General features: G+C 46.1%; 1 protein-coding gene across 1 annotated transcript in view; it reads left to right on the top strand.

The window, feature by feature from the left end:
- Positions 1-16,800, top strand: part of antxr2a (ANTXR cell adhesion molecule 2a) — a 75,354-nt gene that overhangs the window by 19,237 nt on the left and 39,317 nt on the right. Inside the window, exons 10-12 of the mRNA XM_080499076.1 lie at positions 5,233-5,302; positions 14,318-14,396; positions 14,522-14,617. Coding sequence (XP_080355202.1) covers positions 5,233-5,302; positions 14,318-14,396; positions 14,522-14,617 — 245 coding nt within the window. The remainder of the gene's footprint in view (positions 1-5,232; positions 5,303-14,317; positions 14,397-14,521; positions 14,618-16,800) is intronic.

Raw genomic sequence — 16,800 nt, 5'->3', positions numbered from 1 at the left:
TCCACTCTCATTCCATTCTGGTTCCTCACTGGTTACACTCTGGTTCCTCATTGGTTCCACTCTATTTCCACACTGGTTCCTCACTGGTTCCACTCTGGTTCCACATTGGTTCCTCATTGGCTCCACACTTTTACTTCTTTGGTTCCTCAGTGGTTCCACTCTGGTTCCTCAGTGGTTCCACTCTGGTTCCACTCTATTTCCACACTGGTTCCACATTGGGTCCACACTTTCTCTTCTTTGGTTCCACTCTATTTCCACACTGGCTCCACACTGGTTCCACTCTGGTTCCACACTGGTTCCACACTGGTTCCTCACTGGTTCCTCACTGGTTCCTCACTGGTCCACTCTCATTCCATTCTGGTTCCACACTGGTTCCTCACTGGTTCCTCACTTTTCCTTATTTGGTTCCTCACTGGTTCCTCACTGGTCCACTCTCATTCCATTCTGGTTCCACACTGGTTCCTCACTGGTTCCACACCTCCACTCTCTGTCCTGCAAACAGTCTCTGACTGGATCCCCTGCTGGTGTGGCTGTAAAACCTTGTGCTGCTGCTCTCAACAGGAACCTTGTGTGAGGAGGAACCTTGTCTAAACCCAGTGTGAGGAGGAGGAACCTTGTCTAAACCCAGTGTGAGGAGGAACCTTGTCTAAACCCAGTGTGAACAGGAACCTTGTGTAAACCCAGTGTGAGGAGGAACCTTGTCTAAACCCAGTGTGAGGAGGAGGAACCTTGTGTAAACCCAGTGTGAGGAGGAACCTTGTCTAAACCCAGTGTGAGGAGGAGGAACCTTGTCTAAACCCAGTGGGAACAGGAACCTTGTGTGAGGAGGAACCTTGTCTAAACCCAGTGTGAGGAGGAGGAACCTTGTCTAAACCCAGTGTGAGGAGGAACCTTGTCTAAACCCAGTGTGAGGAGGAGGAACCTTGTCTAAACCCAGTGTGAGGAGGAACCTTGTCTAAACCCAGTGTGAACAGGAACCTTGTCTAAACCCAGTGTGAACAGGAACCTTGTCTAAACCCAGTGTGAACAGGAACCTTGTCTAAACCCAGTGTGAGGAGGAACCTTGTCTAAACCCAGTGTGAACAGGAACCTTGTCTAAACCCAGTGTGAACAGGAACCTTGTCTAAACCCAGTGGGAACAGGAACCTTGTCTAAACCCAGTGTGAGGAGGAGGAACCTTGTCTAAACCCAGTGGGAACAGGAACCTTGTGTGAGGAGGAACCTTGTCTAAACCCAGTGTGAGGAGGAGGAACCTTGTCTAAACCCAGTGTGAGGAGGAACCTTGTCTAAACCCAGTGTGAGGAGGAGGAACCTTGTCTAAACCCAGTGTGAGGAGGAACCTTGTCTAAACCCAGTGTGAACAGGAACCTTGTCTAAACCCAGTGTGAACAGGAACCTTGTCTAAACCCAGTGTGAACAGGAACCTTGTCTAAACCCAGTGTGAGGAGGAACCTTGTCTAAACCCAGTGTGAACAGGAACCTTGTCTAAACCCAGTGTGAACAGGAACCTTGTCTAAACCCAGTGGGAACAGGAACCTTGTCTAAACCCAGTGTGAGGAGGAGGAACCTTGTCTAAACCCAGTGGGAACAGGAACCTTGTGTGAGGAGGAACCTTGTCTAAACCCAGTGTGAGGAGGAGGAACCTTGTCTAAACCCAGTGTGAGGAGGAACCTTGTCTAAACCCAGTGTGAGGAGGAGGAACCTTGTCTAAACCCAGTGTGAGGAGGAACCTTGTCTAAACCCAGTGTGAACAGGAACCTTGTCTAAACCCAGTGTGAGGAGGAGGAACCTTGTCTAAACCCAGTGGGAACAGGAACCTTGTCTAAACCCAGTGTGAACAGGAACCTTGTCTAAACCCAGTGTGAACAGGAACCTTGTCTAAACCCAGTGTGAACAGGAACCTTGTCTAAACCCAGTGTGAGGAGGAGGAACCTTGTCTAAACCCAGTGTGAGGAGGAACCTTGTCTAAACCCAGTGTGAGGAGGAACCTTGTCTAAACCCAGTGTGAGGAGGAACCTTGTCTAAACCCAGTGTGAGGAGGAGGAACCTTGTCTAAACCCAGTGTGAACAGGAACCTTGTCTAAACCCAGTGTGAACAGGAACCTTGTCTAAACCCAGTGTGAACAGGAACCTTGTCTAAACCCAGTGTGAGGAGGAGGAACCTTGTCTAAACCCAGTGGGAACAGGAACCTTGTGTGAGGAGGAACCTTGTCTAAACCCAGTGTGAGGAGGAGGAACCTTGTCTAAACCCAGTGTGAGGAGGAACCTTGTCTAAACCCAGTGTGAGGAGGAGGAACCTTGTCTAAACCCAGTGTGAGGAGGAACCTTGTCTAAACCCAGTGTGAACAGGAACCTTGTCTAAACCCAGTGTGAACAGGAACCTTGTCTAAACCCAGTGTGAACAGGAACCTTGTCTAAACCCAGTGTGAGGAGGAGGAACCTTGTCTAAACCCAGTGTGAGGAGGAACCTTGTCTAAACCCAGTGTGAACAGGAACCTTGTCTAAACCCAGTGTGAACAGGAACCTTGTCTAAACCCAGTGGGAACAGGAACCTTGTCTAAACCCAGTGTGAGGAGGAGGAACCTTGTCTAAACCCAGTGGGAACAGGAACCTTGTGTGAGGAGGAACCTTGTCTAAACCCAGTGTGAGGAGGAGGAACCTTGTCTAAACCCAGTGTGAGGAGGAACCTTGTCTAAACCCAGTGTGAGGAGGAGGAACCTTGTCTAAACCCAGTGTGAGGAGGAACCTTGTCTAAACCCAGTGTGAACAGGAACCTTGTCTAAACCCAGTGGGAACAGGAACCTTGTGTGAGGAGGAACCTTGTCTAAACCCAGTGTGAGGAGGAGGAACCTTGTCTAAACCCAGTGTGAGGAGGAACCTTGTCTAAACCCAGTGTGAGGAGGAGGAACCTTGTCTAAACCCAGTGTGAGGAGGAACCTTGTCTAAACCCAGTGTGAACAGGAACCTTGTCTAAACCCAGTGTGAACAGGAACCTTGTCTAAACCCAGTGTGAACAGGAACCTTGTCTAAACCCAGTGTGAGGAGGAGGAACCTTGTCTAAACCCAGTGGGAACAGGAACCTTGTGTGAGGAGGAACCTTGTCTAAACCCAGTGTGAGGAGGAGGAACCTTGTCTAAACCCAGTGTGAGGAGGAACCTTGTCTAAACCCAGTGTGAACAGGAACCTTGTCTAAACCCAGTGTGAACAGGAACCTTGTCTAAACCCAGTGTGAACAGGAACCTTGTCTAAACCCAGTGTGAGGAGGAGGAACCTTGTCTAAACCCAGTGGGAACAGGAACCTTGTCTAAACCCAGTGTGAGGAGGAACCTTGTCTAAACCCAGTGTGAACAGGAACCTTGTCTAAACCCAGTGTGAGGAGGAACCTTGTCTAAACCCAGTGTGAGGAGGAACCGTGTCCAGCATGTCCCGGTGCCAGATGTGTTCCTCCCAGCCTGAAGCGGAACGTAAACACACTGGAGCAGCAGAGCAGGATCCGCTGACGCGCTACATCTGCTCCGAGGCTGCAGATCCGCCGTGTCGCCAACATAAACAACATAAACGCTCCTCCGTCACGCCGAGGTCTGTTTGTTTCCAGTCGCTCGTCTTCCGACTCAGGACGAGTCCCCGAGGGGGGAACCAACCTGCGTGGAACGTGTTGCGTGGTCGGACGTCCCGCGAGACGCTTGGGGGAGGACGGGAAGCGTCCCGGCGGGACCTCGTCCTCACGCTCTGTCTGCAGGTCAACCGGCTTATTTTGAGCTCACAGTCTGTTCTGTTAAGAAATCCTTTTTTTTTTTTTTTTTTTACATTTTTTATTTTTTCTCTCGGTAATAAACGGGGATTTGGCACCTCGAGCCGCGCCGTCTTTTAAAGCTCTGGTTTGGCCGAGGATCCGGGATCAGCCACTGCCAATGACAGCGCTGCCATCCTGACAAGTTATTTTTGATTTTTTTTTTTTTTCAGCATCTCAGCGTTACTAAAATACTTGAGCATATTTTTTTTTTTTCTTCCCTCTTTAAAAAAAAAAAAAAAAAAAAAAAATACTTCCATCCCAATCAGGAAGTGGCCATTAGCAGATGTCTTCCTGTTAGTCCTTTCTCAGTTTAGCCTGTCTCACATTCGCCCACTTGGGGCTATTTATTCCCTCATTGGCTTCTGCATGTGTTCAGTCCAGACCTTTTTAACAGTGGGGCACCTTATAATTATGGACAAGCATTGCTCACACGCACATATACACACACACACGCACACACACACACACACCGCATATGTGAGGCAGATGCTCCCGTCTTATCGATCGGTCGGAGGCGTCAACGCATACGAACGGGAGAAATAAAAAATAAAGCCCCGCCGGGCCGTGAGCCTGACCTCCACGTCTGAACGTGAAGTTTGACGACAGAAATGTGAAAAAGTAAAAGACCTGGGTTGTGAAGTGCTGATGGAACATTTTCACCGGCGAGGTTCTACGTTCCTCGCCTGTGGAACAAGCTTCCTGAAGACCGCCGACACGCTCACTGCTTTTAACTTAAAACATTCTTATTTGCACAGGCTTGAATACAAAAAAAAATTTAACTTATCGTATTAAATCTCTTACCTTGTTTATTATACTTGTCAAAATACATTTCTTTCATTTCTTCTGAAGCTTTGATGTGTTTCTTTTATCTTTAATTTCTTTGTGAAGCACTGTGAATTGCCTTGTGTTTGAACGGCGCTCTATAAATAAACTTGCCTTGCCTTGCCTTGCCTTGCCTTGCCTTGCCTTGCCTTGCCTTACCAGAAACTCCAACTCAGATTTTAGGCTGAATTTAGAATTTAAATCATTTTCTCTGCCGTTTCACTTCACAGCGTCAAACAAAAACTATTTGGAAAAAAAAAAATTATAAATTATATTCATGTTTATTTGTATTTTTTATTTTAAAGCTTCATTTAAACAAACAAATACGAATATTATACAAATATGAATACGCTATTATAGCAATGTTTAGACACGCGTGTCGTCATTTTATTTTGAATTTAAACTCAAAATATTTACCCTCAACATCCAGCTTAATTTGATCTAATTTTTTAACCGTTGAATGGAAACAAAAACCAAAAAAAGCAGGAATCTGAGTCACGAGCTGAATGAAGCAGTTTTGCAGCTCGGCTCCGGTTCCCAGTGACGAACGTCGGATCACAAACACACAGAGCGGCGATGGAAACTAACACTTCATCCACTTGTTCTCCTTGTTTCAGATCACAAGCCGAGCAGCGTGCGTAACGACTACCTGCTGTGCCCCGCCCCCCAGCTGCAGCACGTCGGGCAGTAAGTACAACGGCGTGGCGTCGGACCGGCCGGAAAAACATCGGAAACGCCTTCCGTCCAGTCCGCAGAGCTCATTAGAGTAGAGTAGAGAGCTTTAGTCCTCCCCAGGGGGAAACACAAACTTACAACAGCTCAAGGTAAAAAGGTGCAGAACTTATAAAGTTAAGGAATTAAAATATGTAAACATATGTAAAAATCTAAACAAGAGCCAAAAAAGACCACAAAAAATTGAATATGTAAAAATAAAAAAAATAAAACAATCCAGTAAAAAAGAAAAATCCTCTAAAAAAAGAGTAAATTGCCAGGATTAATATACACACAGTGGAGATAGGTAAAAGAGATGTACTCATTGCCTTATTATCGTCTTCTACTTTCTAAAAAGTGGGTAGAGGGGGGCGTGCCCCTGGTACTCACCCCGGCCTCCAAAAATGGATGTAAGTAAAACGGCGTAGCGTCAGACAGGCCGAAAAATGTTTGAAACACCTTCCGTCCAGGCCGCAGAGCTCACTACCTTATTATCCTCTTCTGCTTTCTAAAAAGTGGGTAGAGGGGGGCGTGCCCCTGGTACTCACCCGGGCCTCCAAAAATGAATGTCAGTAAAACGGTGTGGCGTTGGACCGGCCGGAAAAACATCAGAAACACCTTCCGTCCTGTCCGCAGAGCTCATTACCTTATTATCCTATTCTGCTTTCTAAAAAAAAAAAAACCCACAACTTTCATTTTAATTGTTGCCTTGGAGGGAAAAAAAACAAAACACTTTGACTTCTGTCAAGAACAATAAGAGCTGAAATGAACTTGAAACTCCTTGTCTTGAATCACAAACGCAATTTTTATCGTGTGTAACATCATTGCGTGTGAAGCGTCGGCAGTGTTTGCAAAGCAGAAGGCAGTATTGTGCAGAGCGACGTCATTGGAGGATGACGAGTCTGTACTAGATTCTGGATTCTGGCTGGGTGACAACGGGAGATGTATGGAATTTCAGTTAAACATGTAAAGAGATTGCGTCTCGGGGGTTTTTCTGCGTCGAGGCGAACAGAAACATCGCTTCTGCATCGAGAAAGAGGGTTTTTTCTTTTCTTTTTTTTTTTTTTCTTTTGTGCAAATAAGCGACGCTTGAGTCTATAAATCATCTGTATGTTGAAACGGGAGTGTAAAGACTCTGCAAAGAGCGCAGATAGAAAAACACTGTCGACAAAACTCTGGCTGAAAAGGAAGCAGTGTAAATACGCTGGTTTCCGAGGCCGCGTTGCTATTGTTAGACTCCTGCAGCGGCTTTTATAATCCCAAATCACAACAGACTCAAACGCCCTGCATGGAACAACAGATTTTAATGTCCTTGCTGAGCACAATCCAATCAGGTCGTGATTATTAGATGTGAAGGAGATTGTGTTTCATACAATCAACCTGAGCTCACCTCCGCTCATCCCTTCATCTTTAGAAACCAATCTGCTCATAATACCGGGGTGTTTTTTTTAATATTTGTTTCAGAGCCACAATCATGTGTTTATCTCTGTTTTTGATCTGTTTAATGCCGAGCTGATCGTCTCGAAACATCTGACTCAATCACGGGCGATTTCAAAACAGAGACGGCCGCAGCCACGCTCGCTGGAGCGCAGAGGCGAGTCAGCGTCGCTAGCACGTTAGCCGTTAGCTCATATCGATGCTAACTCGCTAGGTCAGCTAGCAACGTCACTGAGCCGGGGACACACACAGATGAACCACTACCCGAAATATTAGCTGTGCGCTCTGGAGCGGAGTTAGCCGCGCGCTTAGGACAGTCCCTGCTATCGTTTTCACGTGAACGACAACAATCTATATTGTAAATGTGTATCTAGTCGAAGAAGTTAATTGCAGAATAAAAACTGCAGCTACAAGTGTGCGTGTGCAGGAATGTCATGATTAGAAATGTTCAGACCGGAAGCCGTTTTTATCGTGCGAATGAACAGAGATTTATCCAAGATGGACGGATACGAAAAGTTCCAAACGAAATAGAATTTCCTTGTTCGTCATGAAATGTGAAGCTAGAATCTCGGCCTAGATAGCAGATCTAGTAGCACCAAACCATCATGATACGTCTCTGTTGAACAAATCTGTTAAAAGATGCTCAGTACTGCTGGAAAAAATGAAGTGAAACCTCAGATTTCATGACATAACTTTGATTAATTCCCCTTTTTCCTACCTCTTTTTACACATTCAGGCTGAATTTGATTCTCCTCATTGAAAGCCGTTAGAATTTACTCCCAATTTAGAGTGTACAGACTCTCCACTACAGGCAGCACACGTCGCTAGCCGTGCTATCTTCAGCTCAAGTTGCGGGGGAAAGTCCCGTTTTTTCAGCCTTTCCCGTCGCGCCGTCTGTTGATCAAGAGCCACGAGAGCCGAACGAGATCTCGTGTCTCACGACTCGCCTCGTCAAGGGTACGGGCAGAATCGACTTGAGCAACCGCGTCTGCGAAGCCGCCCGATGGCCTCGCGGGGACCCCGGGGCCGACGCCGACGCTACGTGCTCTGCCATTTGCGGGGAAAAAAAGCCCGCCTAATTAACTCTTGGCTGCTGACGGTGACCCATTAAGTAGTTAGCTGGTACGGATGGTGAGTAAACACATCTGCTGGAGGGGCTTTAAAAAGGATGCGCGACAGATGCAGCCGTTCCCTTTTCCACACTTCCCGTTTGAATAATTCACCATCCAGCGACAATCCCCCGCACCCCAGACCACCTGCGTGGAACTCTGGAGCCCGGAAACTTCCATTCCCGTCCATCTGTCCCCTTCTGCTCCATCACCGCTGCCGGCACTCAGGGTGCCCCTGTAACACGGCTCTACTCAGCCGAACAACAACTGCCATTTCATTGCACATTTGCTCCGCCGTCCGTCCCCCTTCGAACCATGTTCCTGTTCCACATGGGGCCTTCCTCCTCCCTCCTCCTCCTCCTCCTCCTCCTCAGCAAACATTGCTTTGAAATTCAGGAACTCGTGAATGTGGATGGTTTGGAGAGCGTGTATGTTCCGTGCAGTTCAGCTGCAGCTCCCCGGCCCTGCGGGGACCCGGAGCACACGGCTTCACATTCAGCCTCGGTGTCCAGGAGCCACAGTGTCCTCAGTTGGTCAACCAGCTGTGTGCGAGCACTCACAGAGGAAGCATCATCTGCGTGGACAGCTGTGGCATCAGTCTTGACACACTGGCATCTGCTGAGGCCCCCCCGCCCCCCCCCCCACCCACGTATTCCCATTAAGAGAGCCGACCAGGAGGTTAAGTGGCTGTGCTTTTTTTTTCAGCAGCATGTCCTCACCTGGTGTTTTCACAACACCGGCGGAGAGCGGGACATATCTGGGAGGGGAGTCGTCAGGTACGGCGGCTAATGCTAATTGTTTGTTAATAATTAAAGGGGGGCTGTCCCGGCGCTGCTTGGAGGGGGGGTGGGAGGAGGGGGTCGCTGCATCTGCTCCAGCAGGCCAACAGAAGAGCTTTACATTGTTCGTCCCAATTTTAAAGCTACAGGCAACATGGTCACTCTTTGTTTGATTGTCGTCCCATCAGGGCATCATTCCCACAATGCTTTGTGGCATGTGAACGTCCAGACAAGACCTCTGGGTGACTTCACGAAATTAAATTTAAAAAAAATTTGAAAACGTACCATACCTGGACTCGAACCCAAACCTCTTTCCTGACAGACTCTGATACACTGGACCAACAGCTCACTCTCGAGTACATCGATCCCGGCGGTAGTTTTGTAAACATGTCACTTATATAAGACAAGCTTAAAAAAAGTGAATGAATCGATGTAGCTCTCGTCACAGTACATTTTTAAGCTTCTCATATATACGTGTTTTCGTTTGTTGTTTTTTGGGGTTTTTTTTTCATTTGGTCAAGTCATCCAGAGGTCTTGTTTGAACGTTCATATGACGTCCATTTCTACAGTACTTTATTCACAATACATTCGTAAGCGTGCCGCTCGTGTATGAAAAGACTTTAAGCGTGTCCCGAGTGTTGACCCTGCGATGTACCGGTGTCCTGTCCAGGGTGGACGTCCCTCCCGTTCACAGTATCGGCTCCGCGATGCTCCAGATCTATCGTTCGGCGAACCCGTTAAATGGCGGCGGATCTTCAAATAACGATAATAACTGATGAATCCAGTGATGTCAGTGGTACCAAGTTCCTATGACGGTAGAACACGAGGTCCTCCTTCGCCACTTCCTTTTTAGTTTAAAGGGCGCCGAGCGCATGATAAATAATCCAGTCCCCCCCAAACAGGATGTCTACTTGTGAGCAGATGCTGTTCTCAAAAACCTAGAACTCATTTCCAGATTGACGGCGAGTGTCAGACGTGGCGGTCGCCCACGCCATTCGGCACTGATGTAAAACTCACCAGAGATCCCCCCCCCCCCCCTCTACAGTGGCGGTGTCACTTAGGCAAATTAAAAAAAGATGTCTACCGGTGCATTTCTTAAAGCGTGCAGATCTCCCAGCGCTTTATGGCAATCAAGAGATTGTGTCTAATGGCAGAGCGCCGGTGTCGGGGATATGAGATGTGCGGCGGAGGTCGACGAATCCCCGGCTCTCTTCCACTGCCGTGCACCGATCAGATGTTTTCATATCCTCTCTCATGAATGCTGGATGTCTCACTTTGGAGTGAAACTTCTTCCGGCGGTCCCCAGGCTTCGGGAGGTCGTCTCCCTCCCGTCACTTTGCGATCCCCCCCCCCCCCCCCCCCGTCCTCTCAGAACTTCTGCAGACTGATGGCTCCTGGATGCTCGCTGACAGGAGCCACATATGCTCCTCGGTGAATTATTCAGCCTCCTCAATTCTGACATCTTTAAGGGATAGTTTGAGGCCCATTAGCGCCGCCATTGTCGGCCGCCGCAGCTGTATCGTTTCACCAAACGTCAGCGTCACAGCGGGTTCACGTTCCGACGGACTTTCTCAGCGTAGAGCTGCCAGGTATGGATCGTAGAACTTCTCTATCCTCAGAATCTTCAAGTGCTTTTAATCCCCCACGATGTTGAAGTCTGGCGGACCGGAAATAGACGATGTTCACCGTGACGTTTACGAAATTCCACCACGGTGCATAGTGGGATACCCTGTGGTACTCGCCGCCATGTTATGTGTGTGTAAATACAGTCTCACAAGAGCGTCGTGCGACTCGTTTCGACTCTTCTTTAAAAAGCCACAACAATATATACTGTATGTACATATGTATATCGCAGTAGACCCTCAAAACTTTCATCTTTCATCGAGGGCGTTTGCAAAATCGCCTGTAATTTTAGCCACACGTCTTCTGCACCCATACCGCAGACGATCCCTTTGTGCGCGGTGGGATATGATGTAGTCGTGAATGAGGTCTACGGGAGGCGACCGGGAGACCAGATGAACCAACTCAACCAGCTAGCTACTGGCTCAGCTTTAGACATGAGCGAAGCCCCCCTACCCCCCCGTGGAGAAATGTTTCTCCTGCTCTTCACTCTGAGCTGTTGACTTCAGACTTTATAAAACAAGTGGCCGACAACACAAAACCTGGAGAGCTGAGGTCTCGCTTAATAAAATGACGTCATTTTGTGTGTGGAGCGCCATCCGGCCCAAGAAATCTAGTTGGGATGTCGCTAATGACCACATCAGTCGCGTTTTAGTCGTGTTTAGCATGTAGCATCACTACGATATGAGCCCCACAGCTCGTTTACGTGTCGGAGGGCGGAGTTACGTGATGCACCTGAACGCACCACTCAAAGCTGTCGGCTCCTGTCAAACCGGAGCAACATGGCGGCTCGGATACAAACTTCCTCTTTTATTACTGAAACAGTTCAGAGATATTTATTTCTGAAAACATTTGAAGTGAGAAATAAGATGTACAGTTGAAAATGTAAAAAATTTTAAGAATTTTTTCCGGCAACAGGCCGACTTTTCCGAGACGTGAACTCATTGAAAATCTGAGCTAATCTAATATTTTAGGAAATATTTTCCGCCAAAATGAAAGAAAGTATTACACTGGTTCTCCTCACCTCGTAGCTCTTTACACGTGAAAAAAAAAAGAGCAGTGACCCTGTTGGTAACGAGCCTGAAAAGCAGAGGCTGATGTATGTCTTATGCCTCCGTGCCGAAGCAGATTCTGCTTGCTCAACGGTAACTTGGTTAATTAGCAGGAGATGTGAGGAGGAGGGCGTCGGCGTGAAGAATGTCCGGCGTTGTCAAAGAAAAGGACGACGTGGGTTCATCAGTGCGTCTCCGCCTTGACACGGCTGAGTCCACACCTCCAGCCAGATTAACAACCTGCCCACCGTCATCATCTTATTGGGGGTGTCAGTTAAATTAGCCTCTCCCTTCACCCATTCCGCTCCTGCACTTAGTGAACACGCGAGGGCCGGGGAGCAACTCGGCTTGAACACGCCGCCGCTCGAATCTACATCACATCCAGGAAACAACACTTATTCAGATCTACGGAGAAAAAAAGAATTCTGGCTCCTTCCGTTCAACTCAATTTTTTTTTTTATTAGATTCAGTCCTTTAGATTAGGATAAACAGAACGAGGGCCGGTGGAGGGAAAGACGCGACGACGTGAAACATTTTCAACACGCGACGCTTCAGCGGCACTAAAGTCTTTGTGTTCGATTCTCTGAATTTTTTTTACCATCGAAATCAGACTTTTAATTTTAAAAGCTGTCGAATTTCAAGGACGTATCTTTTTTTTTTGCTTCGCTTCTGATTTTTTTTCAACATCTGGAAATATTCAGTGTGTAAAAATTCAATGTGTCTAAAAGAAAACAGCAAAAAAAATTCAGCCGCAAAAACAAATTCAGCTGAATCTTTTTTGCAGCTGAATTTTTTTCGCAGCTGAATTTTTTTCACGGCTGAATTTTTCGCAGCTGAATTTTTTTTGCGGCTGAATTTTTCGCAGCTGAATTTTTTTCGCAGCTGAATTTTTTTCGCAGCTGAATTTTTCGCAGCTGAATTTTTTTTACGGTTGAATTTTTTTCGCAGCTGAATTTTTCACAGCTGAATTTTTTTTACGGTTGACTTTTTTTGCAGCTGGATTTTTAGACACGTGGAATTTTTACACAACTGAATATTTTCAGATGTTGAAAAAAAATCAGAAGCAAAAAAAAAAAGATACGTACTTGAAATTCGACAGCTTTTTAAATTCAAAGTCTGATTTCGATGGTTAAAAAAAAAATTCCGAGTGAGAAATTCGCATTCAGAATCTGATGGCACAGTTTTACTTCCATAAAAGTGCCTCCTGTTTTTTTTTGTGTGTTTTTTTTATATATATAAATATTTAGTGTGGTAAATAACATAAGGTGCAAACAAGTCAGTTTGGGATATAAAGAATACGGTGCATAGTAATGGACGCATGGTGTGGTTGCTCATCTGTTCACAACCACAGGAGAATTAGTGGCCCAAGGCGCCGCCTCAGGCGCAATCCACAGCAAAGAGAGCGCTCTTGTTATTATTCCACAGCAGCGGTTTCCAGCAGGCCTCCCCTCCACTGCCTGCACTCACAGCTGGCCCCCTCACACAACACAATACCACTCAGCGACTTCTTTCTCCTGCTTTTTTTTCTCCTCCTTTCTTTCTTTCTTTCTTTGTGTCGGGAGGATTTCAGGCGTTTCATCCCGTCCGTATCCTGAAATCTCATTAAACCTGCGGTAATTGGATTGTGCATAATGGACATATGGAAATTGGGGTGCCGTTCATCATTAGGCTTTTAATTGCGTCCATTTTGGCCGCCGCCTTTTTTTCTCCCGTCTAAATAAGTCACGGGAGTTCGCCCGGCTTTGTTTAGCCCTCATCAGGCTACTTTACCGCGGGTAATGAGAGCGTTTTTCCCCCTCGCTCGTCTACCTGTTGTGCTCGTTCCTGAGCGCCGTCCTATAATTGGCCGCCGGACAGATTCTGCGGCGGTCGCTTGTTAAAACACGGCTTTAGCTCTTAATTCTGCCGCTGAAAGCCGGACAAGATGTTTTAGAGAATCTCATTGACTCCTCGCGGACTCACAATGGCAGCGGCGGAAAGTCGAGGATGACGATGACGCCGTGATCAACGCTGAGAACGACGCTCGCGCGCCGTGGAAATGAACACCCTGAGGTTTTGTCATTAGTTATTTACAACTCAGTGTTTGATACAAGAGTTTTGATGTGATTTCAATTGACAAATAAACCAGAAAAACAACGAATTAGTTGGCTTTTGTTGCGTCGGTCTAACAAAATAAAGCTGATCTCCAATCTAACAGTGCGATTGACCAACGGACTGTAAAGATTAACACACAAGAAAATTGCATTCATTTTTAATATTTACCTTTGCCAGTGAAAGTTGGGCGAGAAGGAAATGTCGTCTTCGTGTGTTTATTTATGTATTTATTGGTTTGTATGTATTTTACCAACGTTTCTCAAAAACTACTCACCCGAATCGTATGAATTTTCCTGAGATGATTTTCTACCATCCAAGGACCAATCGATGAGATTTTAGGACGTTAACGGCGAACCGTTTACGAATAAATCACCCCTAAAAAAAAATGTCCCATACAAAGCGGGCGCCTCACGGAGATCAAAGGAGATCGGCGTCTGTTGCCATGGAGACGGCAGCGATATAGCTACCTGACCTGGCTCGTTGGCAACAATCGACGTGAGCTAACGGCTATCATGCTAGCGATGCTAACTCGGTTCCGCAAAGAAATGTAGCGTTTGGCGAAGGCCGTGCGCTCTACCGAGCGTAGCTCTATTTATTAAAAGTCTTTACCCCTGAAAGATGTACTGAACTATTTCTAGACCTTTTTTTTTCCCCGTCACGTTTGGAATCATGTAAGAGAGGTTTTGATAAAAACGTGCAGTTTGTGCTCAATGTGAATTTCCTTTAATAATAATAATTTAAAAGAAAAAGAAAAGAAAGATGGCCGCCACTTTTAGCACATGGTGACGGTCCTTCACTGCAGAGTCCGTCCTGGTCTGTCCATGGGTCGTACTGTCTGCTGGGTCCAGCCATGTAAAGGTCCCCCCCCCCCCCCCCCCACCCCCCCGTCTCTGTTTGCAGGACCATGGACGTCCTCATCAGCCTGAATCACGGGAAGTCCTTCATCTCCAGCTCCTACACCATCACCGCCTCCACATGCGTACGTCTCCCGTCGTCTCCCTCTTTGTTTCAAGCTGCCGAAATTCTGATTTTGGATTTTCTGATGTCGTGGCGGTGAGACGTCAAAGAGCTGCCGTCACACTCTCTGGTGGTTTCCTCCCGCAGTCCAACGGCCTGGTGGTGGCCCTGGTCTTCCTGGTGCTCCTGGTCCTGCTGGCTCTGGCCCTCATGTGGTGGTTCTGGCCCCTCTGCTGCAAAGTGGTGAGTGACATTGTTCTGGAACTTATCCGTTTGTGCAGGACTCATTTCAAACCCCCAACCGGGTGATTACGAAATATCAAACAGCTGTTTCATGTTTCATCACCCCACATGGAAAGAACCTATATAAATATATATGTTTTAGGTTTTTAATATATGTGACATATATAAAATTTCCTATATTATGTGTACATAAATGCACATATATGTACACATATACGTGCAGACAGGTACCTATATAGGTGCATATATGGTTCTTGCATAATTGTTTTTTAGTTAGTTCTTAGTTATTACCTTGATAATGTATGACAGTTGCCAAAGTGAGATATATAGGCTATATATATGTGGAAATAAAGAAGCAGTACAGGAGACCTATATGGCCTGTATATTCACATATATGCACCTCAATTTTGCCTATATGGGGCATATATAGCATTCTAGCTACTAAGAAAATAAAGTAACAATCATCTTAAAACTAGAATAATAATCTTGTTTTAAGCAAAATGACTTATTAGTCAAAAACAAGTAATTTTTCACTTAATTTAAGAAATCATATCTTGCCTAGATTTTACTTTTTGCAGAGCAACTCCATATTTGAAAAGAAAACCCAGCTTAAACGGCCTTTTAAACATTTTTAAGTCGATTTCTTTTATTTAATTAGCGTGTGTCCCGCCAGAGGGTCGACTCTTCACCCAGAGTTGAGAATTAAAAACTCCAAGGCCATAAATCGTCTTACCAGCCGAGACATTTGACACAATTTGAATAAAAAAAACCTGAAATATATATAATTTCGCCCCTCAATTAACTCAAAAATGCGTCTGTTGAAGTTTGTGGGCCGGGAATGTCGAAATTTCACTTTTCATCCCGAAAAAGCGACGGTTGGATCCGACTAATTGATTTCAATTGATCCGTCTCTGCTGAATTCATGCTAACGGAGTCTGTTTAGCATTTTTCCTCTCGCCTTTTTTTTTTTTTAAGTTTAGTCCCGGACTGGGGAGTCATTAGAACCCCCCCCCTCCCCCCAGGTTCGGCCCCGTCGGGGAGGTAAGCCTCACCCTGTTAACCACTTAAAACGATCCACAGCAGATCATCATGCGGGGCTGAGAGAGAGAGAGAGAGAGAGAGAGAGAGAGAGAGAGAGAGAGAGAGAGGGGCTTACAGATGGCGCCATCCTCTTTCTGTGTGTTGCTGCCTTCTATTGAGATCTAATAAGGCCACCCCCCCCTACACTCCCCACCCCCACCCTCCCTCCCACTACCACACCACCCCTCAAACAGTAGACGTCACCTGGCTTTGTGGACCTGGAGGGATCCCATCCAGTGTGAGATGGAAGCATATTTTGGAAAACCAACAAAGGCATTAAAATGTAAACCCCCTGCAGCATGTCTGGCCCAGGACATGTTTGTCTTGGTGAAGAGAGCTGCTGTTGCTTTCCATCAAGGGAGGCAGCAGAAGAGGAAGGCCATGTGTGTCTTGTTAATATTTAAACCCCCAGTCTGCCCAGTTTCAGCAGTTGGGATGAGGCCACACACACACACACACACACATACACACACACACACACACACACACACACGCGCACGCGCGCACAGGCAAATTTGCCCAGCCTCTTTCCCACAATCCTTTTCTGCCTTCCCCACATGGTCCGTTGCCAGCAGGTCATCAAGCTGCACTGTGTCATCAGTTTTTATTTATTTATTTATTTGTTTGTTTTTTTCGTACGTCTCTCTCACAATGTCGAAGGATTCAAATCAAACAAGTCGGGAGTAGACATTATGTTCAATTTAATTTATTCATCCTCTTATTTGTGTGATATTACAAAATCGGAAAAAGAAATTCACGTGAAACTGCAGTTGAAGTATCACATCGTTCAGTGTTTAGCAATGCTACTGCTAATGATAATGATGGTTTCTGAGGAATTGCATGTGTAAAATACAATGATGGATTGAAAAAGATGTGCATTATTATTTTATTTAAAGGTGCTGCATTAGAAAACAGAAGAGAGAAAGCAGCTGTTTCAGCGTGGTGAAGTTTTTTTTTTTTTTTTTTTAATCCTCTCTTTAAATTGAAGTAACATCAGGTAGTGTTAACGTCAAAGCGCCATTTTGGCGCATTTGAATGAATCAAACTTTATTCAAACTGGATCTTTTCAGCTGATTTCAGCCTCATTAGCATGAACCTGTTAA

Source organism: Blennius ocellaris, assembly GCF_963422515.1.
Source record: "Blennius ocellaris genome assembly, chromosome: 7".
NCBI lineage: Eukaryota > Metazoa > Chordata > Actinopteri > Blenniiformes > Blenniidae > Blennius > Blennius ocellaris.
The sequence above is the reverse complement of the archived record's forward strand: the minus strand, read 5'-3'. Positions and strand labels throughout refer to the sequence as shown.